Source organism: Heteronotia binoei, unplaced genomic scaffold (assembly GCF_032191835.1).
Source record: "Heteronotia binoei isolate CCM8104 ecotype False Entrance Well unplaced genomic scaffold, APGP_CSIRO_Hbin_v1 ptg000084l, whole genome shotgun sequence".
Lineage (NCBI taxonomy): Eukaryota > Metazoa > Chordata > Lepidosauria > Squamata > Gekkonidae > Heteronotia > Heteronotia binoei.
The window spans coordinates 28,075-51,563 of NW_026799991.1; the positions used below are offsets into that span (position 1 = coordinate 28,075).

General features: G+C 45.5%; 1 protein-coding gene across 2 annotated transcripts in view; it reads right to left on the reverse strand.

The window, feature by feature from the left end:
* Nucleotides 1–23,489, reverse strand: part of LOC132590511 (zinc finger protein ZFP2-like) — a 46,274-nt gene that overhangs the window by 6,647 nt on the left and 16,138 nt on the right. The window contains exons 4-6 of one of the 2 annotated variants that reach the window (XM_060263421.1): nt 20,772–20,842; nt 20,459–20,585; nt 11,808–14,384 (exon numbers count right to left, since the gene is read on the reverse strand). In XM_060263421.1, the coding sequence (XP_060119404.1) occupies nt 13,015–14,384; nt 20,459–20,585; nt 20,772–20,842 (1,568 nt within the window). In that variant the 3' untranslated portion in view covers nt 11,808–13,014. Of the gene's footprint in view, nt 1–11,807; nt 14,385–20,458; nt 20,586–20,771; nt 20,844–23,489 lie in introns of those variants that run through there. The other variant, XR_009556699.1, reaches the window with a different exon arrangement.

Genomic DNA, 23,489 nt, shown 5'->3' on the forward strand with positions numbered 1-23,489 from the left:
TTCTAGCAGAGAAGGGGATTGTGCCAGGTGTGTGGTTGAATGTGGAATGGAGCTCAGTTTACTTCCTGAAGCCTGCCCACCCACCCCCGGGGCAGGGGTGTCAAACATGCGGCCCCGGGGGCCGAATCAAGCCCCCGGAGTGCTCCTATCAGACCCCTGAGCAACTGGCTGTCATCTGCTTCCTTCTCCCTCTCTCTTGCTCCCTTCTGCATAACAGCTTGCTTTGCAAGGCTTGCTCAATCGCACAGGAGCTACAGAGCAAAACCTGTTTTCTCCATTGGCTGAGGCTCCTCCCTCAGCCAATGGAGGAGGGGGGAGGCAGAGCTTGCTTTGCCAGGCTCTCTCAATCTCACAGCAGAGCTACTAAGCCAAGCCTCTCTTCCTTCTATTGGCTGAGGCTCCTCCCCCTCCTGGCCCCTGGAGCAGAAAGGAAAGAGTCGGAGCTTCCTTTGCCCAGTTCCCTGGATTTAATGGGAGAAATCCAAAGAAATCACCTTTAAGACCAACGAGTGCTAATGTTTTAAGGTGTTTTTTTTTAAAGATCTTTGTGTTTGTCTGTGTCCTTTATAAAGTTTCTATCTCTGCTACCTAATCTTAAATCGGAACACACATGGCCCAGCCTGACAAGGTCTCATTAATGTCAGATCTGGCCCTCATAACAAATGAGTTTTACACCTTTGCACTGGGGCTTCTGGAATGAAGAGGAGCTGGGGGAAGCAAGAAACTCTGCCGAATGCACGTGGTTTCCAACTCTGGGTTGGGAAATTCCTGGAAATTTGGGGCTGTAGCCAGAGGCGGGCAGAGTATAATGGCAGAGAGGAGGGCTCGGATCTGGCCTGTGAGCAACTGACCTCCTTCTCCCACGCTTCTCTCTCTTTTGGAGAGGCACAGGCCGGTTGGGTTTTCTTCTCAGCTGCACAAGTATGAGGAATATCTCCCCCGGCAAGTGTCTTCGACTGTTGGAGAGGAAGGGCTGGTTGGGCTTTCCCAGCGCTTCTGTAGCTAGGCTGCAAAAGAAGAAGATGGCAGATTTATACCCCGCCTTTCTTTCTGAATCAGAGACTCAGAGCCGCTCACAATCTCCTCTGTCTTCTCCCCCCACAACAGACACCCTGTGAGGTGGGTGGGGCTGAGAGGGTTCTCACTGCAGCTGCCTTTTCAAGGACAACTCCTGCAAGAGCTATGGCTGACCCAAGGCCATTTCAGCAGCTGCAAGTGTAGGAGTGGGGATTCAAACCCAGTTCTCCCAGATAAGAGTCCGCACACTTAACCACTACACCAAACTGGGAAGTACAGGGAAGATTTTCTCCCCCCACACGCACACTTCCCAGGCTATCTGGGAGGCGCGAGGTGGCTGGGTTTTCTTTGTGTTTCGGCAGCCGGAGCCACCCCCCAGCCCAAGAAGGTCTGTCTCAAATGGAGAGCCCAATTTCATAGAATCATAAGGGTTGGAAGGGACCTCCAGGCTCATCTAGTCCAACCCCCTGCGCAATGCAGGAAACTCACAAACACCTCCCCCTAAATTCACAGGATCATCATCTCTGTCAGCTGGCCATCTAGCCTCTGTTTAAAAACCTCCAAGGAAGGAGAGCCCATCACCTCCTGAGGAAGCCTGTTCCACTGAGGAATCTCTCTAACCCTCAGGAAGTTCTTCCTAATGTGAAGCCGGAAACACTTTTGATTTAATTTCAACTTGATGGTTCCAGTCCTACCTTCTGAGGCCACAGAAAACAATTCCACACCATCCTCTAAATGACAGCCTTTCAAGAACTTGAAGATGGTGACCCTATCACCTCTCAGCCGCCTCCTCTCCATGCTAAACATGCCCAGCTCCTTCAACCTTTCCTCACAGGACTTGGTCTCCAGACCCCTCACCATCTTTGTTGCCCTCCTCTGGACCCGTTCCAGCTTGTCTATATCCCTCTTCAAATGTGGTGCCCAAAACTGAACACAATACTTCAGGTGAGTATTTACCAGAGTATTGAGCAGAGCAAAGCGATACCATAACTTCACATGATCTGGATTGTATTGCTAGGTTCTCTGCACCTTTGGCCACAGAGTTTTTCCAAATTTCCACTCATCTGCCAGCTGGGCCTGATCCCCACCCTGCCGGAAAACAAATTCTGTTAACATAGTGAAACAAAACTGGTGTTTAACAGGGTTGTCAACCTCCAGGCGGGACCTGAAGGTCTCCTGGAATTCCAACTGACTTCCAGATGACAAGAGATCAATTCCGCTGAAGAAAATGGCTGTGTTGGAGGGAGGGTCTGTGACCTCGTTCCCATCTGAGGTTCCCCCAGGGCTGACCCTGCCACTAGAAGAAGAAGAGGAAGACTGCAGATTTATACCCCGCCCTTCTCTCTGAATCAGAGACTCAGAACGGCTTACAATCTCCTTTATCATCTGCCCCCACAACAGACACCCTGTGTGGTGCGTGGGGCTGTGAGAGCTCTGACAGAAGCTGCCCTTTCAAGGACAACTCCTACAAGAGCTATGGCTGACCCAAGGCCATTCCAGCAGCTGCAAGTGGAGGAGTGGGGAAACAAACCTGGTTCTCCCAGATAAGAGGAGAAGGAGAAGAAGACTGCAGATTTATACCCCGCCTTCCTCTCTGAATCAGAGACTCAGAGTGTCTTTTTTTAAAAAAGGTTAACTTGCAAGCGCCAGTCATTTCCGACTCTGGGGTGACATCACATCACGTTTTCACGGCAAACTTTATCCAGGGTGGTTTGCCATTGCCTTCTCCAGTCACCTATGCTTCCCCCCCCAGTAAGCTGGGTACTCATTTGACCGACCTCAGAAGGATGGAAGGCTGAGTCAACCTTGAGCCAGCTACCTGAACCCAGCTTCCGCCGGCATCGAACTCAGGTCATGAGCAGAGAGTTTGGACTGCAGTACTGCAGCTTTACCACTCTGTGCCACAGGGCTACCAAGAGCGGCTCACAATCTCCTTTATCTCCCTCCCCCACGACAGACACCCTGTGAGGTGGGTGGGGCTGAGAGGGCTCTCACAGCAGCTGCCCTTTCAAGGACAGAGGCTCAGAGCAGCCTACAATCTCCTTTTTCTTCCTCCCCCACAACAGACACCCTGTGAGGAGCGTGGGGCTGAGAGGGCTCTCACAGCAGCTGCTCTTTCAAGGACAGAGGCTCAGAGCGGCTCACAATCTCCTTTCCCTTCGTCCCCCACAACAGACACCCTGTGAGGTAGATGAAGATATTGGATTTATATCCTGCCCTCCACTCCGAAGAGTCTCAGAGCGGCTCACAATCTCCTTTAACTTCCTCCCCCACAACAGACACCCTGTGAGGTGGGTGGGGCTGGAGAGGGCTCTCACAGCAGCTGCCCTTTCAAGGACAACCTCTGCCAGAGCTATGGCTGACCCAAGGCCATGCTAGCAGGTGCAAGTGGAGGAGTGGGGAATCAAACCCGGTCCTCCCAGATAAGAGTCTGCACACTTAACCACTACACCAAACTGGCTCTCTATTTACATGGGCAAACTAGGTGCTTGCCTAGGGTGCCGACCTTCTAGAGGCACCGAAATGGGCACACACACACCCCCCTGCGACTCGGTGACATTATCAGTGCGGGGTGTTTGTGTGCATGCCAGAAGGGTGCCAGACAGTCTAATGGCCAGCCCTGGCTCCCCTATGGCACAAATTGGGCCTTTCCCAGAATGCACCCCACCCCACCCCCAAATGTTCAGGAATTTGCCACCCAAGAGTTGGCAACTCTACAGCAATTCTGGCAAAAAGATGATCCCCGCCTTCCTCCCTTCCAGGGTTTCAAAGCTTCTCCCCCAATGACTTACTCCTAAGGAGATCTTCCAGGGAATCCGGCCCTTGCTTCTCTGTAGCCCTCCCAGCCCTCTGTCGCCTCGCAAAAGCAAACCCTCCCTCCTCCCCCACAAGGAAAAGAGCCTTTCCTCTTTCCCGAGCCCCCCCCCCCCTTTTGCTCAGCCGCTCTAGCAAAGTGCTCTCCGGGTTTAACCCTTCCAGTGCTGCAGACAAAGGGGAAAAAATCCAAGCGGGCAGCCGTGTTGGTCTGAAGCAGTTGAACAAAGCAGGAGTCAAGTGTAACCTTTAAGACCAACCCATTTTTATTTAGAACTTCAGCTTTCGAGTGCTCTTAAGCATACTTCATCGGACGAGGAATCCAGCACAGTGAGCAAAGCCACGCATAGCTGAGCAGAGCCATACAGAGCTGGTAGGCAGTGGCCCAGAATGCAACATGGTACAGATTTAAGAGCCAATGGCAGTAAAGTGAAATTATCTGGTAGGCAGTGGTTTAGAATGTAAAATGGTACAATGACAGAATAGTAAAATTAACAAATGCTACTCAAATCAAAGGTTTGCTCAATTTGTTAACTTTACTATTCTGTCATTATAGCATTTTACATTCTAAACCACTGCCTACCAGATAGTTTGACTTCACTGTCATTGGTTCTTAAATCTGCACCATGTTGCATTCTGGACTACTGCCTACCAGCTAGGTATGGCTTTGCTCACTGTGCTGGATTCCTCTTCTGATGAAGTGTGCTTAAGAGCACATGAAAGCTGACGTTCTCAATAAAAATGGGTTGGTCTTAAAGGTGTCCCTTGACTCCTGCTTTGTTCAACTGCTTCAGACCATTCTGTACCATGTTGCATTCTGGGCCACTGCCTACCAGCTCTGTATGGCTCTGCTCAGCTATGTGTGGCTTTGCTCACAGTGCTGGATTCCTCGTCTGATGAAGTGTACTTAAGAGCACACGAAAGCTGACGTTCTCAATAAAAATGGGTTGGTCTTAAAGGTGCCACTTGACTCCTGCTTTGTTCAAAGGAAAAAAAATGTTTCCCGTCCTCTCCATGAGAGGAGCTCCAGATAGGCTGCTGCCAGGGACGCCCTGTGCACCTCGACGGGCCTACTCTGGAGTAACTCTGCATAGGGCCGCCTTCTCCTGTGTTCCATCTTACAGCGGTGCATCACACATTCCCAGGGCTTTTTTTTTTAAGCAGGAACGCACAGGAACACAGTTCCGGTTGCCTTGGTGTCAGGGAGTGTGGCTTAATAGGCAAATATGGTCCTGCTGTTTTTTTTTTAATAGAAAAAGCCCTATGTGTAACAATGGTGACATCACAGGGTGTGACCTAATATGAAAATGAGTTCCTACAAAAAAAAAGCCCAGCACATTCCTATTGATGTCTCATTAATAAGCAACATATAGTCTAAGAAAGCAAAAAAAGAGACTGAAACTCTAAGAAGACTGAAAAAGAGATTCAGGGTAGTGAGAACCAGAGAGGATTGTGAGGAACTCCAAAGGGATCTGTTGAGGCTGGGTGAGTGGGTTTCAACATGGCAGATGAGGTTCAATGTGGTCAAGTGCAAAGTAATGCACATTGGGGCCAAGAATCCCAGCTACAAATACAAGTTGATGGGGTGTGAACTGGCAGAGACTGACCAGGAGAGAGATCTTGGGGTCGCGGTAGATAACTCACTGAAAATGTCAAGACAGTGTGCGATTGCAATAAAAAAGGCCAACGCCATGCTGGGAATTATTAGGAAGGGGACTGAAAACAAATCAGCCAATATAATAATGCCCCTGTATAAATCGATGGTGCGGTCTCATTTGGAATACTGTGTACAATTCTGGTCACCGCACCTCAAAAAGGATATCATTGCATTGGGAAAAGCCCAGAAAAGGGCAACTAGAATGATTAAAAGTTTGGAACACTTTCCCTATGAAGAAAGGTTAAAACGCTTGGGGCTCTTTAGCTTGGAGAAACGTCGACTGCAGGGTGACATGATATTGGTTTACAAAATTATGCATGGGATGGAGATGGTAGAGAAATAAGTACTTTTCTCCCTTTCTCACAATACAAGAACTTGTGGGCACTCAATGAAATTGCTGAGCAGTCAGGTTAAAACGGATAAAAGGAAGTACTTCTTCACCCAAAGGATTATTAACATGTGGAATTCACTGCCACAGGAGGTGGTGGCGGCTACAAGCATAGCCAGCTTCAAGAGGGCATTGGATAGAAATATGGAGCAGAGGTCCATCAGTGGCTATTAGCCACAGTGTGTGACACAAAGTGTTGGACTGGATGGGCCATTGGCCTGATCCAACATGGCTTCTCTTATGTTCTTATGTGACACAGAGTGTTGGACTGGATGGGCCATTGGCCTGATCCAACATGGCTTCTCTTATGTTCTTATGAAACGCAATCCGGATTTCCATTACCCTCAACTCAAAGTGCAGTCGGCGCCCCTAAAGGCTGCTCCCCCTCCCCTCTGCCCCTGTCTTCAGATCTCCTTTTGCAACCAGCAATAGAAGAAGAACTGCAGATTTATACCCTGCCCTTCTCTCTGACTCAGAGATTCAGAGCCGCTTACAATCTCCTTTATCTTCTCCCCCCACAACAGACACCCTGTGAGGTGGGTGGGGCTGAGAGGGCTCTCCCAGCAGCTGCCCTTTCAAGGACAACCTCTGCCAGAGCTATGGCTGACCCAAGGCCATTCCAGCAGGTGCAAGTGGAGGAGCGGAGACTCAAACCCAGTTCTTCCAGATGAGAGTCCACACACTTCACCACTACACCAAACTGGCTCCCTCTTTCCCCCCCTCCCTCCCCCCTTGCACCACTGCCCCCCCCATTTTTCTTCCCCAGAATCAGGGCTTTTTTGCAGCAGGAGCTTTTTTGCATATTAGGCCACACCCACCTGATATAGCCAATCTTCCCATTCTAAGAGCTTACTGTAGGCCCTGTAAGAAGAGTCCTGTAAGTTCTTGGAGGATTGGCTACATCAGGTGGGTGTGGCCTAATATGCAAAGGAGTTCCTGCTACCAAAAAAGCCCTTCCCAGAATAAATGAGAATTGGGGCGGGGAAGGAACTGAAATATATGCAATGCTCACTTTCCTATCAAACCTAAACTTCTGCCACAGATTTAACAATATGAAATGCATCATCCATAACCTGGCGTTACATTTTCACTCCTGCGCGCGCACACATATGGAATTTGTATAAATATCTGTGTTAAGTATACCCAATATTGAGAAAGAGTTGAATAGTGCTCCATCCTTTGATATCACATTCTGATAGGCTTGCCAATCCCCAGGTCCCAGCGGGGGTTCTTCTGCTTTCCCAGGCTCCTTCCCGTCCCCAGTCAGCTGGCCGGCAGGGGGTGGGGAGGGAAGCCCCGCCCCCAGAGGACCATGTGCCTTTCCCCCTCCGGAGGCTTCAGTCTCCGATTGAAAGGCTTCTTCTTGGGATGGGGTGTCTGTGTTACTTTGAAGAAGTTGGCAGCAACTCATGAGTAGAGAGGCCAATCCCCCTTCAGAGTTGCCAAAAATGGGGTGGGGGGGAGGAGGGAAAGGGGAGGGAAATGTCTGCTGAGCACTTCATTATTCCCTATGTGGATATCGATTCTCATAGGGTATAATGGGGAATTGATCTGGAGGTTTTGGGGGCTCTGGGGGAGCTGTTTTTTGAGGTAGAGGCACCAAATTTTCAGTATAGTATCTAGTGCCTCTCCCCAAAGTACCCCCCAAGTTTCAAAATTATTGGAACAGGGGGTCCAATTCTGTGAGCCCCAAAAGAAGGTGCCTCTATCCTTCTTTATTTCCTATGGAAGGAAGACATTTAAAAAGGTTTGCATTAGGTCCCTTTAAATGTGATGGCCAGAACTCCCTTGGAGTTCAATTATGCTTGTCACACCCTTGTTCCTGGCTCCGCCCCAATGTCTCCTGGCTCCACCCCCAAAGTCCCCAGATATTTCTTGAATTGGACTTGGCAACTCTACATTCTGAGAGGTAGGGGGGGGGAATGAAATTTGAAGGTGCAAAACAAATTCTGCAGTAAATAAACCAACTGCATTATCGGGACAGAAAAAACTTACACAATCACATCCAGGGCTTTTTTTTTTGTAGCAGGAACTCTTTTGCATATTAGGCCACACACACCCTGATGCAGCCAATCCTTCAAGAGCTTACAGGAGGTGCTGCAAGAAGAGCCCCGCAAGCTTTTGGAGAATTGGTTGCACCGGGGGGGGGGGGAGTGTAGCCTAATATGCAATTATGACTATCAGGGCATTTGGATATTAACTTTAACTTTATAAAACTGAAAACACTGAAACATAATAATGTATTATTAAACTCTGGGGAAGGCAAAGGCAAACCACCCCGTGTAAAAAAAATAAAATGTCTGCCGTGAAAATGCTGTGAAAGCAACATCACCCGAGTCGGAAACGACTGGTGCTTGCATGGGGGACTACCTTTCTTATTAAACTCATGACATGTTTAATAACTTTGGGCAAAAATTAATATACCATGAACAAACATATCCTTGAAAAATGAAAAGAGCAAGAGTCTTGTAATGTACTGAGTTACGAGACGTGTTGAAGGCAACATGCTTTATTAGCGAGTACATCACAAGACAAAGCAACGCGGGCCACGTCCCGATTATATACATACCCCGGAACAACCCTCAGTCTGGCCAGGTCCAATCCTGGCCAGTTAAACTTCCCGCCACAGATCTTGATGGGCGGAGCGTATTTGTGGAGCTACATCCAGGGACCAGTGGACTTCCATTGGTCACCTCCGTAGTGTCCACTGTGTTGTAATTTCGGGACTGAAATGCAAGACACAACAAGTCTAGAAGATATTGGATTTATATCCCGCCCTCCACTCCAAAGAGTCTCAGAGCGGTTCAATCTCCTTTACCTTCCTCCCCCACAACAGACACCCTGTGAGGTGGGTGGGGCTGAGAGGGCTCTCACAGTAGCTGCCCTTTCAAGGACAGAGGCTCAGAGGCCTACAATCTCCTTTCCCTTCCCCACAACAGACAACCTGTGAGTTGGGTGGGGCTAAGAGGGCTCTCACAGCAGCTGCCCTTTCAAGGACAACCTCTGCCAGAGCTATGGCTGACCCAAAGCCGTTCCAGCAGGTGCAAGTGGAGGAGTGGGGAATCAAACCCAGTTCTCCCAGATAAGAGTCTGTGCACTTAACCACTATACCAAATTAGCTCACACTTAACCACTACACCAAACAGCTAGGATGTTAGTCCATCTGCCCTTATATCTTGGAAATGTGATTTCAGATGCTAGCAGGTGTGACTGATGGAACAGAATCATAGAATCATAGAGTTGGAAGGTACCTCCAGGGTCATCTAGTCCAACCCCCTGCACAATGCAGGAAGCTCACAAACACCTCCCCCTAAATTCACAGGATCTTCATTGCTGTCAGAGGGCCATCTAGCCTCTGTTTAAAAACCTCCAAGGAAGGAGAGCCCACCACCTCCCGAGGAAGCCTGTTCCACTGAGGAATCGCTTGAATGGTCAAGAAGTTCTTCCTTATGTTGAGCCGGAAACTCTTTTGATTTAATTTCAACCCATTGGTTCTGGTCCTACCTTCCGGGGCCACAGAAAACAATTCCACACCATCCTCTATATGACAACCCTTCAAGTACTTGAAGATGGTGATCATATCATCTCTCAGTCGCCTCCTCTCCAGGCTAAACATCCCCAGCTCCTTCAACCTTTCCTCATAGGACTTGGTCTCCAGACCCCTCACCATCTTCATCACCCTCCTCTGGACCTCTTCCAGCTTGTCTAGATCCTTCTTAATACAGGGTTACTTTTTACACAATAGTGACTGTGGTGTTCCGCAGCATTTGATTTGGGACGCATTTAAAGCTGTGCTTAGAGGAAATCTAATTTCAATTGCTGCAGCATGCCATAAAAATAGATGCAAAGCAATAATGGAGCAACAAATTAAAATTGCTGACTTGGAAAAGAAACATATGAAATATGGGGGGGGGGACTCCTAAAGAAGCTTTCACTTGAGAGAAATAAACTAGAACTGATTGAAACCTCAGACATATAAAAAAGTTGTTATATCTAAAACAAAAGTTTGTCACTAAGACTACGAAATCTCTTAAGATTTTTAAAATTTAGATTGCAACAAAAAAGTGCTAAGACACTAATTCACTCTATACGCTCATCTCAAGGCAATATTCATATCACACCTCAGGAAATCACCTAGGTATTTCAAGAATACTACTCCTCCTTATATAAATCTTCTATAGATAGTAACTTGGATTTTAAAGAATATTTAAGAAGTGCTAAATTCGATAGGAAACTAACCAAAGAAGATACTGACTTTATGGATAGACCGATTTCGGAATCGGAAATCCTGGAAGCATTATCTTCTATTAAAAATAATAAGGCAGCGGGGAAAGATGGATTCCCAGTCGAATTTTACAAAAAATTCAGTTCTGATGTGTTGCAGCCTCTTCTGAAAACTTGTAATCTGGCAATGGAAACTGGTGTCCTTCAGGATTCATGGAAGGATTCCAAAATGATAGTAATACATAAGGAAGGAAAGGACAAACAGAATCCCAAATCATTAAGACTGATTTCAATCTTGAACCATGATTTCAAATTTTTTTTCCACCATTCTGGCCCATAGACTAAATAAAATTATTAGCTCCTATGTACACACGGATCAGGCAGGATTCATTCCTGGTCGCTCTATCTCCAATAACATTAGGAGAACCCTTAATAATTTATTATGGCAAAACATCTAAAGTAACCTCCTTAATTCTTTCTTTAGACGCAGAAAAAGCATTCGATGTGCTAGAAATCAACTATCTAAAAGCTGTTTTGAACTACATGGGATTTGGCCCGAACTTCTTGAATTCTATAACGGCTATTTATAAAGCCCCTAAAACACAATTAACTATTAACAATTATAGATCAGATGAGATAAATTTATCACGGGGTACACGTCAAGGTTGTCCCCTTTCTCCTATTTTGCTATTTCGTTAGAACCTCTGGCACATTTAATACGGTCAGACCCGGATATTGAAGGCATTATGGTGAGAGGTAGTTCTCATAAAATTAGTGTTTTTGCGGATGACACTGTCTTTTATTTGAGTAATCCCTTGCAATCATTGGCCAAACTAATGAAGGTTTTAGTATCATTTAGGAATTTCTCAGGTTTTACCATAAACATGTCTACCAACAAATAGTACACTCCTTCCCTTTTAAATGGATCACTAAATCATGGCGCCATTTAGGGGTTTATATTCCTTTAGATTTATCCAAGTTATTTGAAGCAAACTTTAAGCAACTTTTTACAACAAAAACAACTAACCTAACTATATGGTCTAAACTTCAGCTTAACCTCTTGGAGAAAATAGACTTGTTAAAAACATTTGTTTTACCTAAATTTCTTTTTTTTTTTCCAAAATCTTCCTATACCTATTCCAAGAAATGATATGAAGGCTTGGCAAAACTGTTTGTCATTATTCTTATGGAACAATAAAAAGCCAAGGATTTCATATCATGTACTTTCCAAGCCACTGACTAGGGGTGGGTTAGGTGCACCAATTTTAAACAATTACTATGTGGCAGACCAGCTTCGAAATATTTTGCTATATGCCAGAAAGGAGTGTCAGCTACCCTGGATCTAAATTGAATCAGCAAGTATTTACCCTGTACGTCTTATGGAACACTAGAGCAGAACTTTTGTGGTCCAGCCCTCCATGCCAGTAATGGTGTTTTTAGGTCAGCGTTGGTTTCCTCCAGGAATTCCCATAGTGAGTTTCAGAATCTGGAGACAGCAAAAAATGCTAAGAATTCCTGATGTCAGTTCCAAAGGTCAATTGCTTACTCGTAGCCAATTGGAATCCAAATATAAAATCAATATCCCTTGGTATGAATACCACCAACTCTACAATGTACTGAATAAGATACTCCCTGTTGTGATGACTGTAAGTCAACTAAATGCTTTTGAAAAATTAATTCTTAAAGAAAACACAAGTATGAGAAGTGTAATTTCAAAATTATATAATTTATTAAATCAGAAAAATTGGTCGCAGGTTTCATCACAACAGAATGCTTGGAGCAAAGATTGCTCTATTGATTTATCTGAAGAACAGTGGTCCACGATTTGGATGTCTCCAATCTGCAGATCTAGATGCACGAACTTTAAATTACAGCAATATAAATTATTTTCTCGCTGGTATTTGACTCCTCTTTCTTTGGGTCATGCGCGACAAGGTTATGGTTTTCTTTGCTGGAAAGGATGTGAAATTGGATCCTTTCTTCATTGTTGGTGGACCTGCCAGAAAGTTCAAACCTTTTGGAATACCTTGATAAATAAAATTGAAATCATTGTTAAGGAAACCATTCTGCGTACCCCAGAATCTATTCTACTTAATTATTGGCCGAATAATAATTATTCCAGACAAAAAAAAAGAACTAATTTCACTACTGATTTTGGCACGAAAAACTCTTTTGGCAAAATTTTGGAAAATCGCAAAGATCCCTTCAATAACCCTGTGGTTCCAAAAAGTGTGGGACATTGTAATACAGGATAAAATCGCTTCTCGACTTATCCTTAGTGATAATCCCAAAGTAGGAGAACATTTTGTAGAAAAATGGTTTATCTTTCTTGATTTAGTAAATGCTAATTCGACAAAAAAGAATAGAATGCCAAAAAAGTATTTGAATTTTATTTTGTATTAATAGTTAGTGCTTATGAAGGGCTTCAAGATCTGGCTGTGTGATTTGGAGTAGTAATAGGTTAAAAAAAAATTTTTTTCTCTTTCTCCCTATTTTTGAATTGGGTTAATTTTAAGTTTTGGTCTATGTATTATTATAATGTTTCTACCTTTTGTATGGAATTATTTGAAAATAAAATAAAAATTTGGAGTTTAAAAAAAAAAAAACACCAAGAGGGCTCCTGGGTTTTCCCCCAAAAGTTCCTGGGCTGAGCCCAAAGCCAAATTATATATGGTGTGATAGGGTGGGACAAACAGACTATCAAAACCACAGATATTAACAAGCAACGTGGGCTGTTCAGTCAGAGCAAGTAACAGAATTTTGCCACAGAAATCAGCCTCACAGTGGGGAGTGATAGAGGTCCATCGTAGCTGAATACATAGAAAGTTTCAGGGACAACTTCAAATGCAAGTTAGCTGTTTTTCTTCACCCTGCAGACTGCCACTGTTGCTGAATCTTTCCACATTCTAAGCATTCAAAAAGTCTCTCCCGTGTGAGTTCTCTGATGCAGCTGAAGATGGCCACTCTGACTGAATCTCTTTCCACTTTCTGAGTAACCAAAAGGTTTCTCCCCTGTGTGGGTTCTTTGGTGCAGTTGAAAACACCATCGCCAACGGAATCTTTTCCCACACTCTGAGCATTCAAAAGGTTTCTCCCCTGTGTGGATTCTTCGGTGCAGATGAAGTTTGCCACTCTGATTGAATCTCTTTCCACACTCTGAGCATTCAAAAGGTTTCTCCCCTGTGTGGATTCTTTGGTGCTGCTGAAGATTAAAATTCTGACCGAATTTCTTTCCACACTCTGAGCATTCAAAAGGTTTTTCCGTAGTGTGTGTTCGTTCATGCCGTTGAAGACTCCCCCATGCAATGAATCTCCTTCCACACACTGAACACTCAAAAGGTTTCTCCCCTGTGTGGGTTCTTTGGTGCACTTGAAGATTGCTACTCCGACGGAATCTCTTTCCACACACTGAGCATTCAAAGGGTTTCTCTGCTGTATGGATTCTCCAATGCAATTGAAGATGGCCACTCCTACTGAATTTCTCTCCACACTCTGGGCATTCAAAAGGTTTCTCCCCTGTGTGGGTTCTTTGGTGCTCCTGAAGATGGGCACTCCTGCTGAATTTCTTGCCACACTCTGAGCATTCAAAAGGTTTCTCCATTGTGTGCGTTTTCTGATGCTGTTGAAGACCCCCCCTCGAAGTGAATCTCTTTCCACACACTGAACATTCAAAAAGCTTCTCCTCTGTGTGAGTTCTTTGGTGCCCTTTCAGAGTAACACTCTGACTGAATATCTTTCCACACACAGAGCTTTCAAAGGGTGTCTCCCCTGTGTGCGTTCTTTTATGCTCTTGTAGATGGCTATTCTGACTGAATCTCTTTCCACACTCGGAGCATTCAAAAGGTTTCTCCCCTGTGTGGGTTCTTTGGTGCACTCGAAGAGTGCTATTCCTACTGAATCTCTTTCCACACTCTGAGCATTCAAAAGGTTTCTCCCCTGTGTGGGTTCTTTGGTGCACTTGAAGAGTGTAATTCCTAGTAAATCTCTTTCCACACACTGAGCATTCAAAAAGTTTCTCCTCTCTGTGTGTTCTTTGTTGCACAAGGAGCTGTGATCTATTTCTGAAGGACTTTCCACACTGAATGGAATTACTAGCCTTCATTATCCTGGACTTTGGGAAATGTACATTAAGCTTTCTTACATTTTGCTTTTCAGCCAAAAGGCTGCTTTTCCTTCTCTTAGGTTGACCTTGAGTCCTGATGTTTTCTTTCAGGTCTTCATTTTTAACTCTGTCTGGCATTTGCTGATAAAGTTCTTTACTCTCCTCACACCTCTGATCATCCTCTGTTGGAATAAATAGTGAGATCCTGTTAGCGCCTGGGAGGGCTAGTGAGGTCCAAAGGCATCTATATGACTGCAGTAGGAAAGGACTTATGGCCCTATGGCCTTAACCAACCCTGCACTTTGGTAATCCAAGGGCCCCGCTGCCTCCCTGGCTGGTTTCCTGCTTCTAATGTATTTGAAGAAATTTTTATTGTTGGTCTATGTTTTTTGCAATATGCTCCTTTTTGCCTGCCTGATCACAGACTTGCATTTTATTTGCCACAGTCTGTGTTCCCTTTTATTAACCTAATTTGGACTAGATTTCCACTGCTTAAAGGAATCCTTCTTACCTTTTACAGCTTCCATTACTTTGCTTGTTAACCATGCAAGCCTTTTTCTATACTTTTTTGTGCCTTTCCTAACCTGCAGTATATATTTTATCTGAGTTTCTAGGATTATAGTTTTAAATAGTCTCCAAGCTTCCCAAAGTGTTCTGACCCTTTTTACCTTTTCTTTCAGGTTCATCTTGACATGCCTACTCATCTCAGACAAGTTACCCCTTTTAAAGTTAAAAGTGGTTGTGCTGTCTTTTTGGGCAACTCTCTAGTTATACAAACAGTGAAATCAACAACATTATAGTCTTTGTTCCCAAGTGGTGCAATCACTTTTACATCTCTCACCAGGTCTTGGGCATTACTTAGGACGTAGTCCAGGACTCCCTCTGTGCTCCATAGCACAGTCATTGAGAGTTTCTAGAAACGTGATCTCTTTCTCCCAGCTTGAGCACATATTGACCCAATCAATGTGTGGGTAGTTAAAATAACCTATTACAACACAGTTTTTTTCATCCAGCCACTGTCTTTAATTCTTTCATCATTTTATAATCATCCTCTGTTCTGTAACGGAATCATAGAAACATAGAGTTGATAGGGACCTCTCTAGGGTCATCTAGTCAACCCCCTGCACAATGCAGGAAACTCACAAACACTTCCCCCTAAATTAACAGGATCTTCATTGCTGTCAGATGGCCATCCAGCCTCTGTTTAAAAACCTCCAAGGAAGGAGAGCCCACCACCTCCCGAGGAAGCATGTTCCACTGAGGAATCGTTCTAACGGTCAGGAAGTTCTTCTTAACGTTGAGCCGGAAACTCTTTTGATTTAATTTCAACCCTCTGGTTCTGGTTCTATCTTCTGGGGCCACTGAAAACAATTCCACACCCTCCTCTATACGACAGCCCTTCAAAGTTTTGAAGATGGTGATCATATCACCTCTCAGCCGCCTCCTCTCCAGGCTAAACATCCCCAGCTCCTTCAACCTTTCCTCATAGGACTTTGTCTCCAAACTCCTCACCATCTTTGTCGCCCTCCTCTGGACCCATTCCAGGTTGTTTAAATCCTTCTTAAAATGTGGTGCCCAAAACTGAACACAAGACTCCAGGTGAGGTCTTCCCGAGCAGAGTAAAGCGACACCATCAGTTCACATGATCTGGACTCTATACTGTTGTTGATCCAGTCCAAAATTGCATTTGCCTTTTTAGCCACCGCATCACACTGATCTTCTCTCACTAGCCCTTCTTTGAAGGGCTGAACAAACGTGTGAACAAGAGGGGCATAATAGATATTGTTTACCTTGACTTCCAGAAAGCTTTTGATAAAGTTCCTCATCAAAGGGTCCTAAGTAAGCTAAGTAGTCATGGGGTAAAAGGACAAGTCCTCTCATGGATCAAAAACTGGCTAATTAATAGGAAACAGAGAGTGAGTATAAATGGGCAATTTTCACAGTGGAGGGTGGCAAGCTGTGGAGTACCACAGGGCTCAGTAACTTGGTCATTCACGATTCAGAGTTGGGAGTAAGCAGCAAACTGGCTAAGTTTGCAGATGACGCTAAATTGTTCAGGGTGATGAGAACCGGGAAGGATTGTGATGCACTCCAAAGGGATCTACTGAGGCTGGGCGAATGGGCGTCAACATGGCAAATGAGGTTCAATGTGGCCAAGTGCAAAGTAATGCACATTGGGGCCAAAAATCTTAACTATAAATACAAGTTGATAGGGTCTGAACTGGCAGAGAGTGGCCAAGAAAGAGATTATGGAGTCGTGGTGGATAACTCACTGAAAATGTTGAGACAGTGTGTGACTGTAATAAAAAAGGCCAATGCCATGCTGGAAATTATTAGGAAGGGAACTGAAAACAAATCAGCCAGTATCCTAATGCCCCTGTACAAATCAATGGTGCAGCCGCATTTGTAATACTGTGTTCAATTCTGGTCACCACACTTTAAAAAACATTATAACATTGGAAAAAGTGCAGAAAAGGGCAACTAGAATGATTAACGGGTTGGAACACTTTCCCTATGAAGAAAGGTTAAAGTGCTTGGGGCTCTTGGAGCGATGCCAACTGAGGGGTGACATGACAGAGGTTTACAAGATTATGCATGGGATAGAGAAGGCAGAGAAAGAAGTCCTTTTCTCCCTTTCTCACAGCACAAGAACTTGTGGGCACTCAGTGAAAGTGCCGAGCAGTCGGGTTTGAATGGATAGAAGGAAGTCCTTCTTCAAAGAGTGATTAACACATGAAATTCACTGCCACAGGTGGTGGTGGCAGCTGCAAACATAGATGGCTTCAAGAAAGGATTGGATTTCTGTTGCTGAGCCATAGAAACTGTGTTGTTTAGTGATGTCTTTTTTTAAAATCCTTATTAAACCTTTCTCTATATTTCAGGGGTGGCCAACAGTAGCTCTCCAGATGTTTTTTGCCTACAACTCCCATCAGTCCCAACCATTGGCCATGCTGGCTGGGGCTGATGGAAGTTGTAGGCAAAAAACATCTGGAGAGCTACCGTTGGCCACCCCTGCTTAAAAAAAGATGATGATGATGATATTGGATTTATATCCCACCCTCCACTCCACTCTGAAGAGTCTCAGAGCGGCTCACAATCTCCTTTACCTTCCTCCCCCACAACAGACACCCTGTGAGGTGGATGGGGCTGAGAGGGCTCTCACAGCAGCTGCCCTTTCAAGGACAAAGGCTCAGAGCGGCCTACAATCTCCTTTCCCTTCCTCCCCCACAACAGACACCCTGTGAGGTGGGTGGGGCTGAAGAGGGCTCTCCCAGCAGCTGCCCTTTCAAGGACAGAGGCTCAGAGTGGCCTACAATCTCCTTTCCCTTCCTCCCCCACAACAGACACCCTGTGAGGTGGGTGGGGCTGGAGAGGGCTCTCCCAGCAGCTGCCTTTTCAAGGACAGAGGCTCAGAGCGGCCTACAATCTTCTTTCCCTTCCTCCCCCACAACAGACAACCTGTGAGGTGGATGGGGCTGAGAGGGCTCTCCCAGCAGCTGCCCTTTCAAGGACAGCCTCTGCCAGAGCTATGGCTGACCCAAGGCCACGCTAGGGGGTGCAAGTGGAGGAGTGGGGAATCAAACCGGGTTCTCCCAGATAGGAGTCCGCACACTTAACCACTACACCAAACTGGCTCTCCTCTGCTTTACTTGCATGCACTCTCCCTGTGAACCCACTGAACTGGGTGCTGCTCAGGTACGAATGGTAGTGACGCGGGGGGACCCAGGCTTCGGTTCTTGACAGGATCATTTCCAGATTACAAGCAGAGTGGATGTTTCGAATCCCTTCCAGGGGGAAGGGGATGTTGTAAAGGCTGGGAACAGAGAAATAAGAAGCTGGCTCCTTCTTGAGGGCCTCTCATCTCCTTTGTCTTAAGCCAGGACATCCTCTCTGGCTTGGGTGATGGGTGATGGCCACAACACTGGCTTCGATTGTCACTGGGTAAGTAGAAGATGATGATATGGATTTATATCTCACTCTCCACTCCATATCACAGAGTCTCAGAGCAGCTCACAGTCTCCTTTACCTTCCTCCTCCACAACAGACAGCCTGGGAGGTAGGTGGGGGCTGAGAGAGCTCTCACAGATGCTGCCCTTTCAAGGACAACTCCTGCGATAGCTATGGCTAACCCAAGGCCATTCCAGCAGCTGCAGGTGGAGGAGTGGGGAATCAAACCCGGTTCTCCCAGATAAGAGTCCGCACACTTAACCACTACACCAAAAGGTAAGGAAGGTAGACGGGGCATGGGGGTAGGAAATGACAGAGTTATTCTAAAAAAGGAAAAGAAAAGGCAACTAGAATGATGAAAGGGTTGGAACACTTTCCCCATGAAGAATGGTTAAAATGCTTGGGGCTCTTTAGCTTGGAGAAACATTGACTGAGGGGTGATATGATAGAGGTTTACAGGATTATGCATGGGATAGAGATGGTAGAGAAAGAAGTACTTTTCTCCCTTTCTCACAATACAAGAACTTGTGGGCATTCAACGAAATTGCTGAGCAGTCAGGTTAGAATGGATAAAAGGAAATCCTTCTTCACCTAAAGGGTGATTAGCATGTGGAATTCACTGCCACAGGAGTTGGTGGCTACAAGCATAGCCAGCTTCTAGAGGGGATTGGATAAACATATGAAGCAAAGGTGCATCAGTGGCTATTAGCCACAGTGTATTGTTGGAACCCTCTGTCTGGGGCAAGTGATGCTCTGTATTCTTGGTGCTTCTGGGGGGGCACAGTGGAAGGGCTTCTAGCCCCACTTGTGGACCTCCTGATGGCACTTCTTTTGTGTGCCAAACACTGCCATCAGGTTGGAATCTGGCGTCCCAAGCATCGAGACGTCTTTGTGGTTAAACACCCTTTGTTACTCTTTGAGGGTTCTCTCAAAGCCAGGTGGCCTTCCCCATCTGATTTTTTCGACTCTTTTGTGGGAACTTGGGAGAAAAGGTGTCTAGATCATTTTAGACTCTGTGATCTCTCCCCTGAGTCCCTAGCAGTGATGGAACTGAGGGATGCGAAAGAACTTCTGCACCTGAGGTTGGTTGAGCTTGAACTGAGATCTGCTAGAGCTAGTCTTTCTGCGCACATTTTCTTAGGGAAGCAAGCCGAAGTACTGTCCCCAGCCAGGTATCTTTTCAACATCACTATCCCAAAATATCGGATAGCTTTCTCAAAAGCACAACTCAACGCACTTTTCTCTTCGGTGCTTTTGGGATGTTACGCTGGGTACCCATATCTGGAAAGATTGTGCCCCTGTAATTGCAATGAGGTCGAAACAACTCTCCACATCGTTTTGCGGTGCCCTAATTACAATGACTTGAGGGCAAGATTAATCTCTCCAATTCTCGGGTCCTTGGCGGGCAGATTGCCTTCCTCCTGTCTGACGCTCATTCTGATGTTTCATCTAAGATTGCCCATTTCTGTTATGTTGCTCAGTTGGAAAGGAGGGAAATTGAGAGTGTAAATCTTGGTTATGAGTTTTAACAATATGTGCAATAGTTGGCGTCAGGAATTTTGTGTAAGAGGTGATGGGTTTGTTTTTATGATTTTGTTTTTGTTTGTATTAAGCTGGTCGGATGACCGTGAATAAACTACTACTACTACTACACTTCTTTTTGTGGCCACTGTGTGACACAGTGTTGGACTGGATGGACCAATGGCCTGATCCAACATGGCTTCTCTTATGTTCTTATGACAGAGTCTCAGAGCGGCCTACAATCTCCTTTTACCTTTCTCTCCCACAACAGACACCCTTGGAGGTAGGTGGGGCTGAGAGAGCTCTCACAGAAGCTGCTCTTTCAACGACAGAGTCTCAGAGCAGCCTACAATCTCCTTTACCTTCCCCTCTCTCAACAGACACCCTGTGAGGTGGGTGGGGCTGAGAGAGCTCTCCCAGAAGCTGCCCTTTCAAGGACAGCTCAATGAGAGCTACAGCTGACCCAAGGCCTTTCCAGCACGCACACACACACACACACACGAACAACACAGGAAGCTGACTTCTGCTGAAAAGACCTTCAGTCCATTGGTCACTACAGTCTACTCAGTCTGGCAGCAGTTCCCCAGGGTCTCAGGCAGAGGTCTTTTACCTGATCCTTTTCACGAGATGTGCTGGGGATTGAACCTGGGGCCTTCTGTGTGCCAAGCAGACGCTCTGTCAGTGAGCCACAGCCTCTCCTGAAGTAGCAGGACAGGCCTCCAAATGCAATATTTTGATTCACGCCTCAACACAAGGGCAGCTATTTGGACCTATCAAAGATCTTTACCCAGAAAGGCCACGTTCCCATAATTCTCCAGCATAACTTCCTTGAACAGAGCTCTTTGTCCCGGATCCAGCAGGGTCCACTCTGCCCCAGTGAAATCGACGGACACCTCCTCAAAGGAAAAGGGACCCTTGAAAGAAAAAGAAGATTCCCTCATCAGAGATTGCGCACTGGAAGGGAGCAGTCTGGGAAGGTATGGTGTGGGTAAAGGGAATACTGTTCAGAGAATCTTTGGCCTGGACACCTTGTAGAAACTGCAAAAGCCCCCCTGAGAAAGGAGGCGGGACCCAGGATGTCCCCTCTTCATCCCTCCTACCTGAGCTGGAGGTGTAGCAGCCATTTCCACACCTCTGATAAAACGATGGCTCAACAGCATCTCTTCACTACCTGTTATTGAGACAAAGGAGGAATTGAGGGTGTTTGCTTGTTTGTACCCTGCTTCACACGCTCCCTTTTCTAGGGGCGTGAAACCTCGCCCTGTGTACACCTCACACATTTTAAAACACTTTTTACTAACTCCTGGGAGAGGCGGAAGAGAAGCGCCAAGTACCTATGAGCCTCAGGGGTCATAAATATTGCCAACTTATTTCAGACTACTGTGAGACTTGCGTCTGGCCTGGGAGGAGGGAAGGATGGAGGTGGAAATGACATTGCATGACCTGTCATGGTCGCATTCAGCCCCGACGTAACTTGAGCTCATTGGGAGACGTGAGGGTAATAGGAATGAGTTTTTAGAGTGCCTTGGGATGATCACAACCAAGTTTTCAGCCCGACACATCAATAATATCTCAAAAAATAGAAGAGGGAGGAGGGGGGGGGGAAGGAGGAGGAAGGAGGAAAAGGAGAAGAAGAAAAAGAAGACGACAACTGCAGATTTATACCCCACTGTTCTTTCTTAATCAGAGACTCAGAGCGGCTTACAATCTCCAACATTTTCTCCCCCATCAACAGACACCCTGTGAGATGGGTGGGGCTGAGAGGGCTCTCACAACAGCTGCCCTTTCAAGGACAGAGTCTCAGAGCGGCCTACAATCTCCTTTCCCTTCCTCCCCCACAACAGACACCCTGTGAGGTGGGTGGGGCTGGAGAGGGCTCTCACAGCAGCTGCCCTTTCAAGGACAACTCCTGCAAGAGAGCTATGGCTGACCCAAGGCCATTCCAGCAGCTGCAAGTGGAGGAGCGGGGGAATCAAACCCCGTTCTTCCAGATAAGAAATCCACACACTTCACCCCTACACCAAACTGGCTCTAAATACCATCAGGAACTGTTTTCAGAGCTCTGCTGCCCCAAAAGGCGGAAGCTCTCTTGATGTACCCAGTTGTCTTTTGAGCCACCTTGAGTTCTTCTTTGGTTAGGAAGGAGAGATGTGAATATTTAAACGAATGGGAGAAATTCAATGGATTTGTCTAATCTGCTTTTAGAGCCATCCCCGGGAGCAAAGCCGGTCCTGCCCCTAGGCAAACTAGGCAACTGCCTAGGGCAGGGGTGTCAAACGTGCAGTTCAGGGGCCAAATCAGGCCCCCAGAGGGTTCTTCTCAGGTCCCCGAGCAACTGGCTGTCATCTGCTTCCTTCTCCCTCTCTCTGGAGAGCCAGTTTGGTGTAATAATAATAATAATAATAATAAATTTTATTTATATCCCGCCCTCCCCGCCTAGGCAGGCTCAGGGCGGCTAACAACAAGTTCGATAAAATTATACAATATATAGTAAGTTTAAAAACAGCATTTAAATTATACAATAATTTAAAACAACAATATCTAAAACCATTCCAGTGGTTAAGTGCGCAGACTCTTATCTGGGAGAACTGGGTTTGATTCCCCACTCCTCCACTTGCAGCTGCTGGAATGGCCTTGGGTCAGCCAGAGCTCTGGCAGAGGTGGTCCTTGAGAGTGCAGCTGCTGTGAGAGCCCTCTCAGCCCCACCCACCTCACAGGGTGTCTGTTGTGGGGGATGAAGGTAAAGGAGATTGTGTTTTAAACAATTTATTGGTAGCATATGGTTACAAAGCTTTTCTATTTCTTAATTTTTTTTCTTTTTTCACATTAACCCATATGACATTTCCATCCCCCCTCCCTCCAATGTTGACTTCCCCGAGGTTATAAGTTCAAATCCATACTAAAGGCACTTCTGACTGCACAAAGTTCCATATATATATTCTTACAACTAAAAAATTGTCCAATATTTCTTTACTTTCCAAGTTTTCTCCATATATCCTTTAAATTTTCTCCACTCCCTTTTGAATATCTCTAGATCATAGTCTCTTAGTGTTCTGGTTAATTTGTCCATTTCACACCACGATAAAACTTTCATGGTCCATTCCCATTTCTCTGGTATTTTTTCTTGCTTCCAAAGCTGCGCGTACAAAGTCCTAGCAGCTGATAACAGGTACCAAATTAAAGTCCTGTCTTCTTTTGGGTATTTTTCTAATTGTAATCCAAGTAAAAATGTCTCTGCAATTTTCTTAAAATCATAGCCCAAAATTTTGGTGATTTCTTGTTGTATCATCTTCCAGAATTCTTTCGCTTTTTCACATGTCCACCACATATGGAAGAAAGAACCTTCATGTTTTTTACATTTCCAACATCTATCCGACATTTTCTTACTTATCTTAGCCAATTTTTTCGGAGTCATATACCACCTATACATCATTTTAAAACAGTTCTCCTTAATGCTTTGACAAGTTGATATCTTCATTGAGTTCTTCCAGAGGTGCTCCCATGTTTCCATTTGTATTTCTCTATTCACATTAATTGCCCATTTGACCATTTGAGACTTTACTACTTCTTCTTCTGTAGACCATTTCAATAATAACTTATATACTTTTGATATCAATTTTTCATTGTCACCTAACAGGACCCTTTCCAGTTCTGTTTGTTCTCGTCTAATTCCCTCTGATTTTATGTCATTTTCCATCAAACTTTTAATTTGTTGCATTTGAAACCAGTCATAATTGTTATTTAACTCTTCTGAGGTTTTTAATTCAATTTTGTCTCCTTGAATCTTAAGCAGTTGGTTGTATGACATTTCTCTTTTT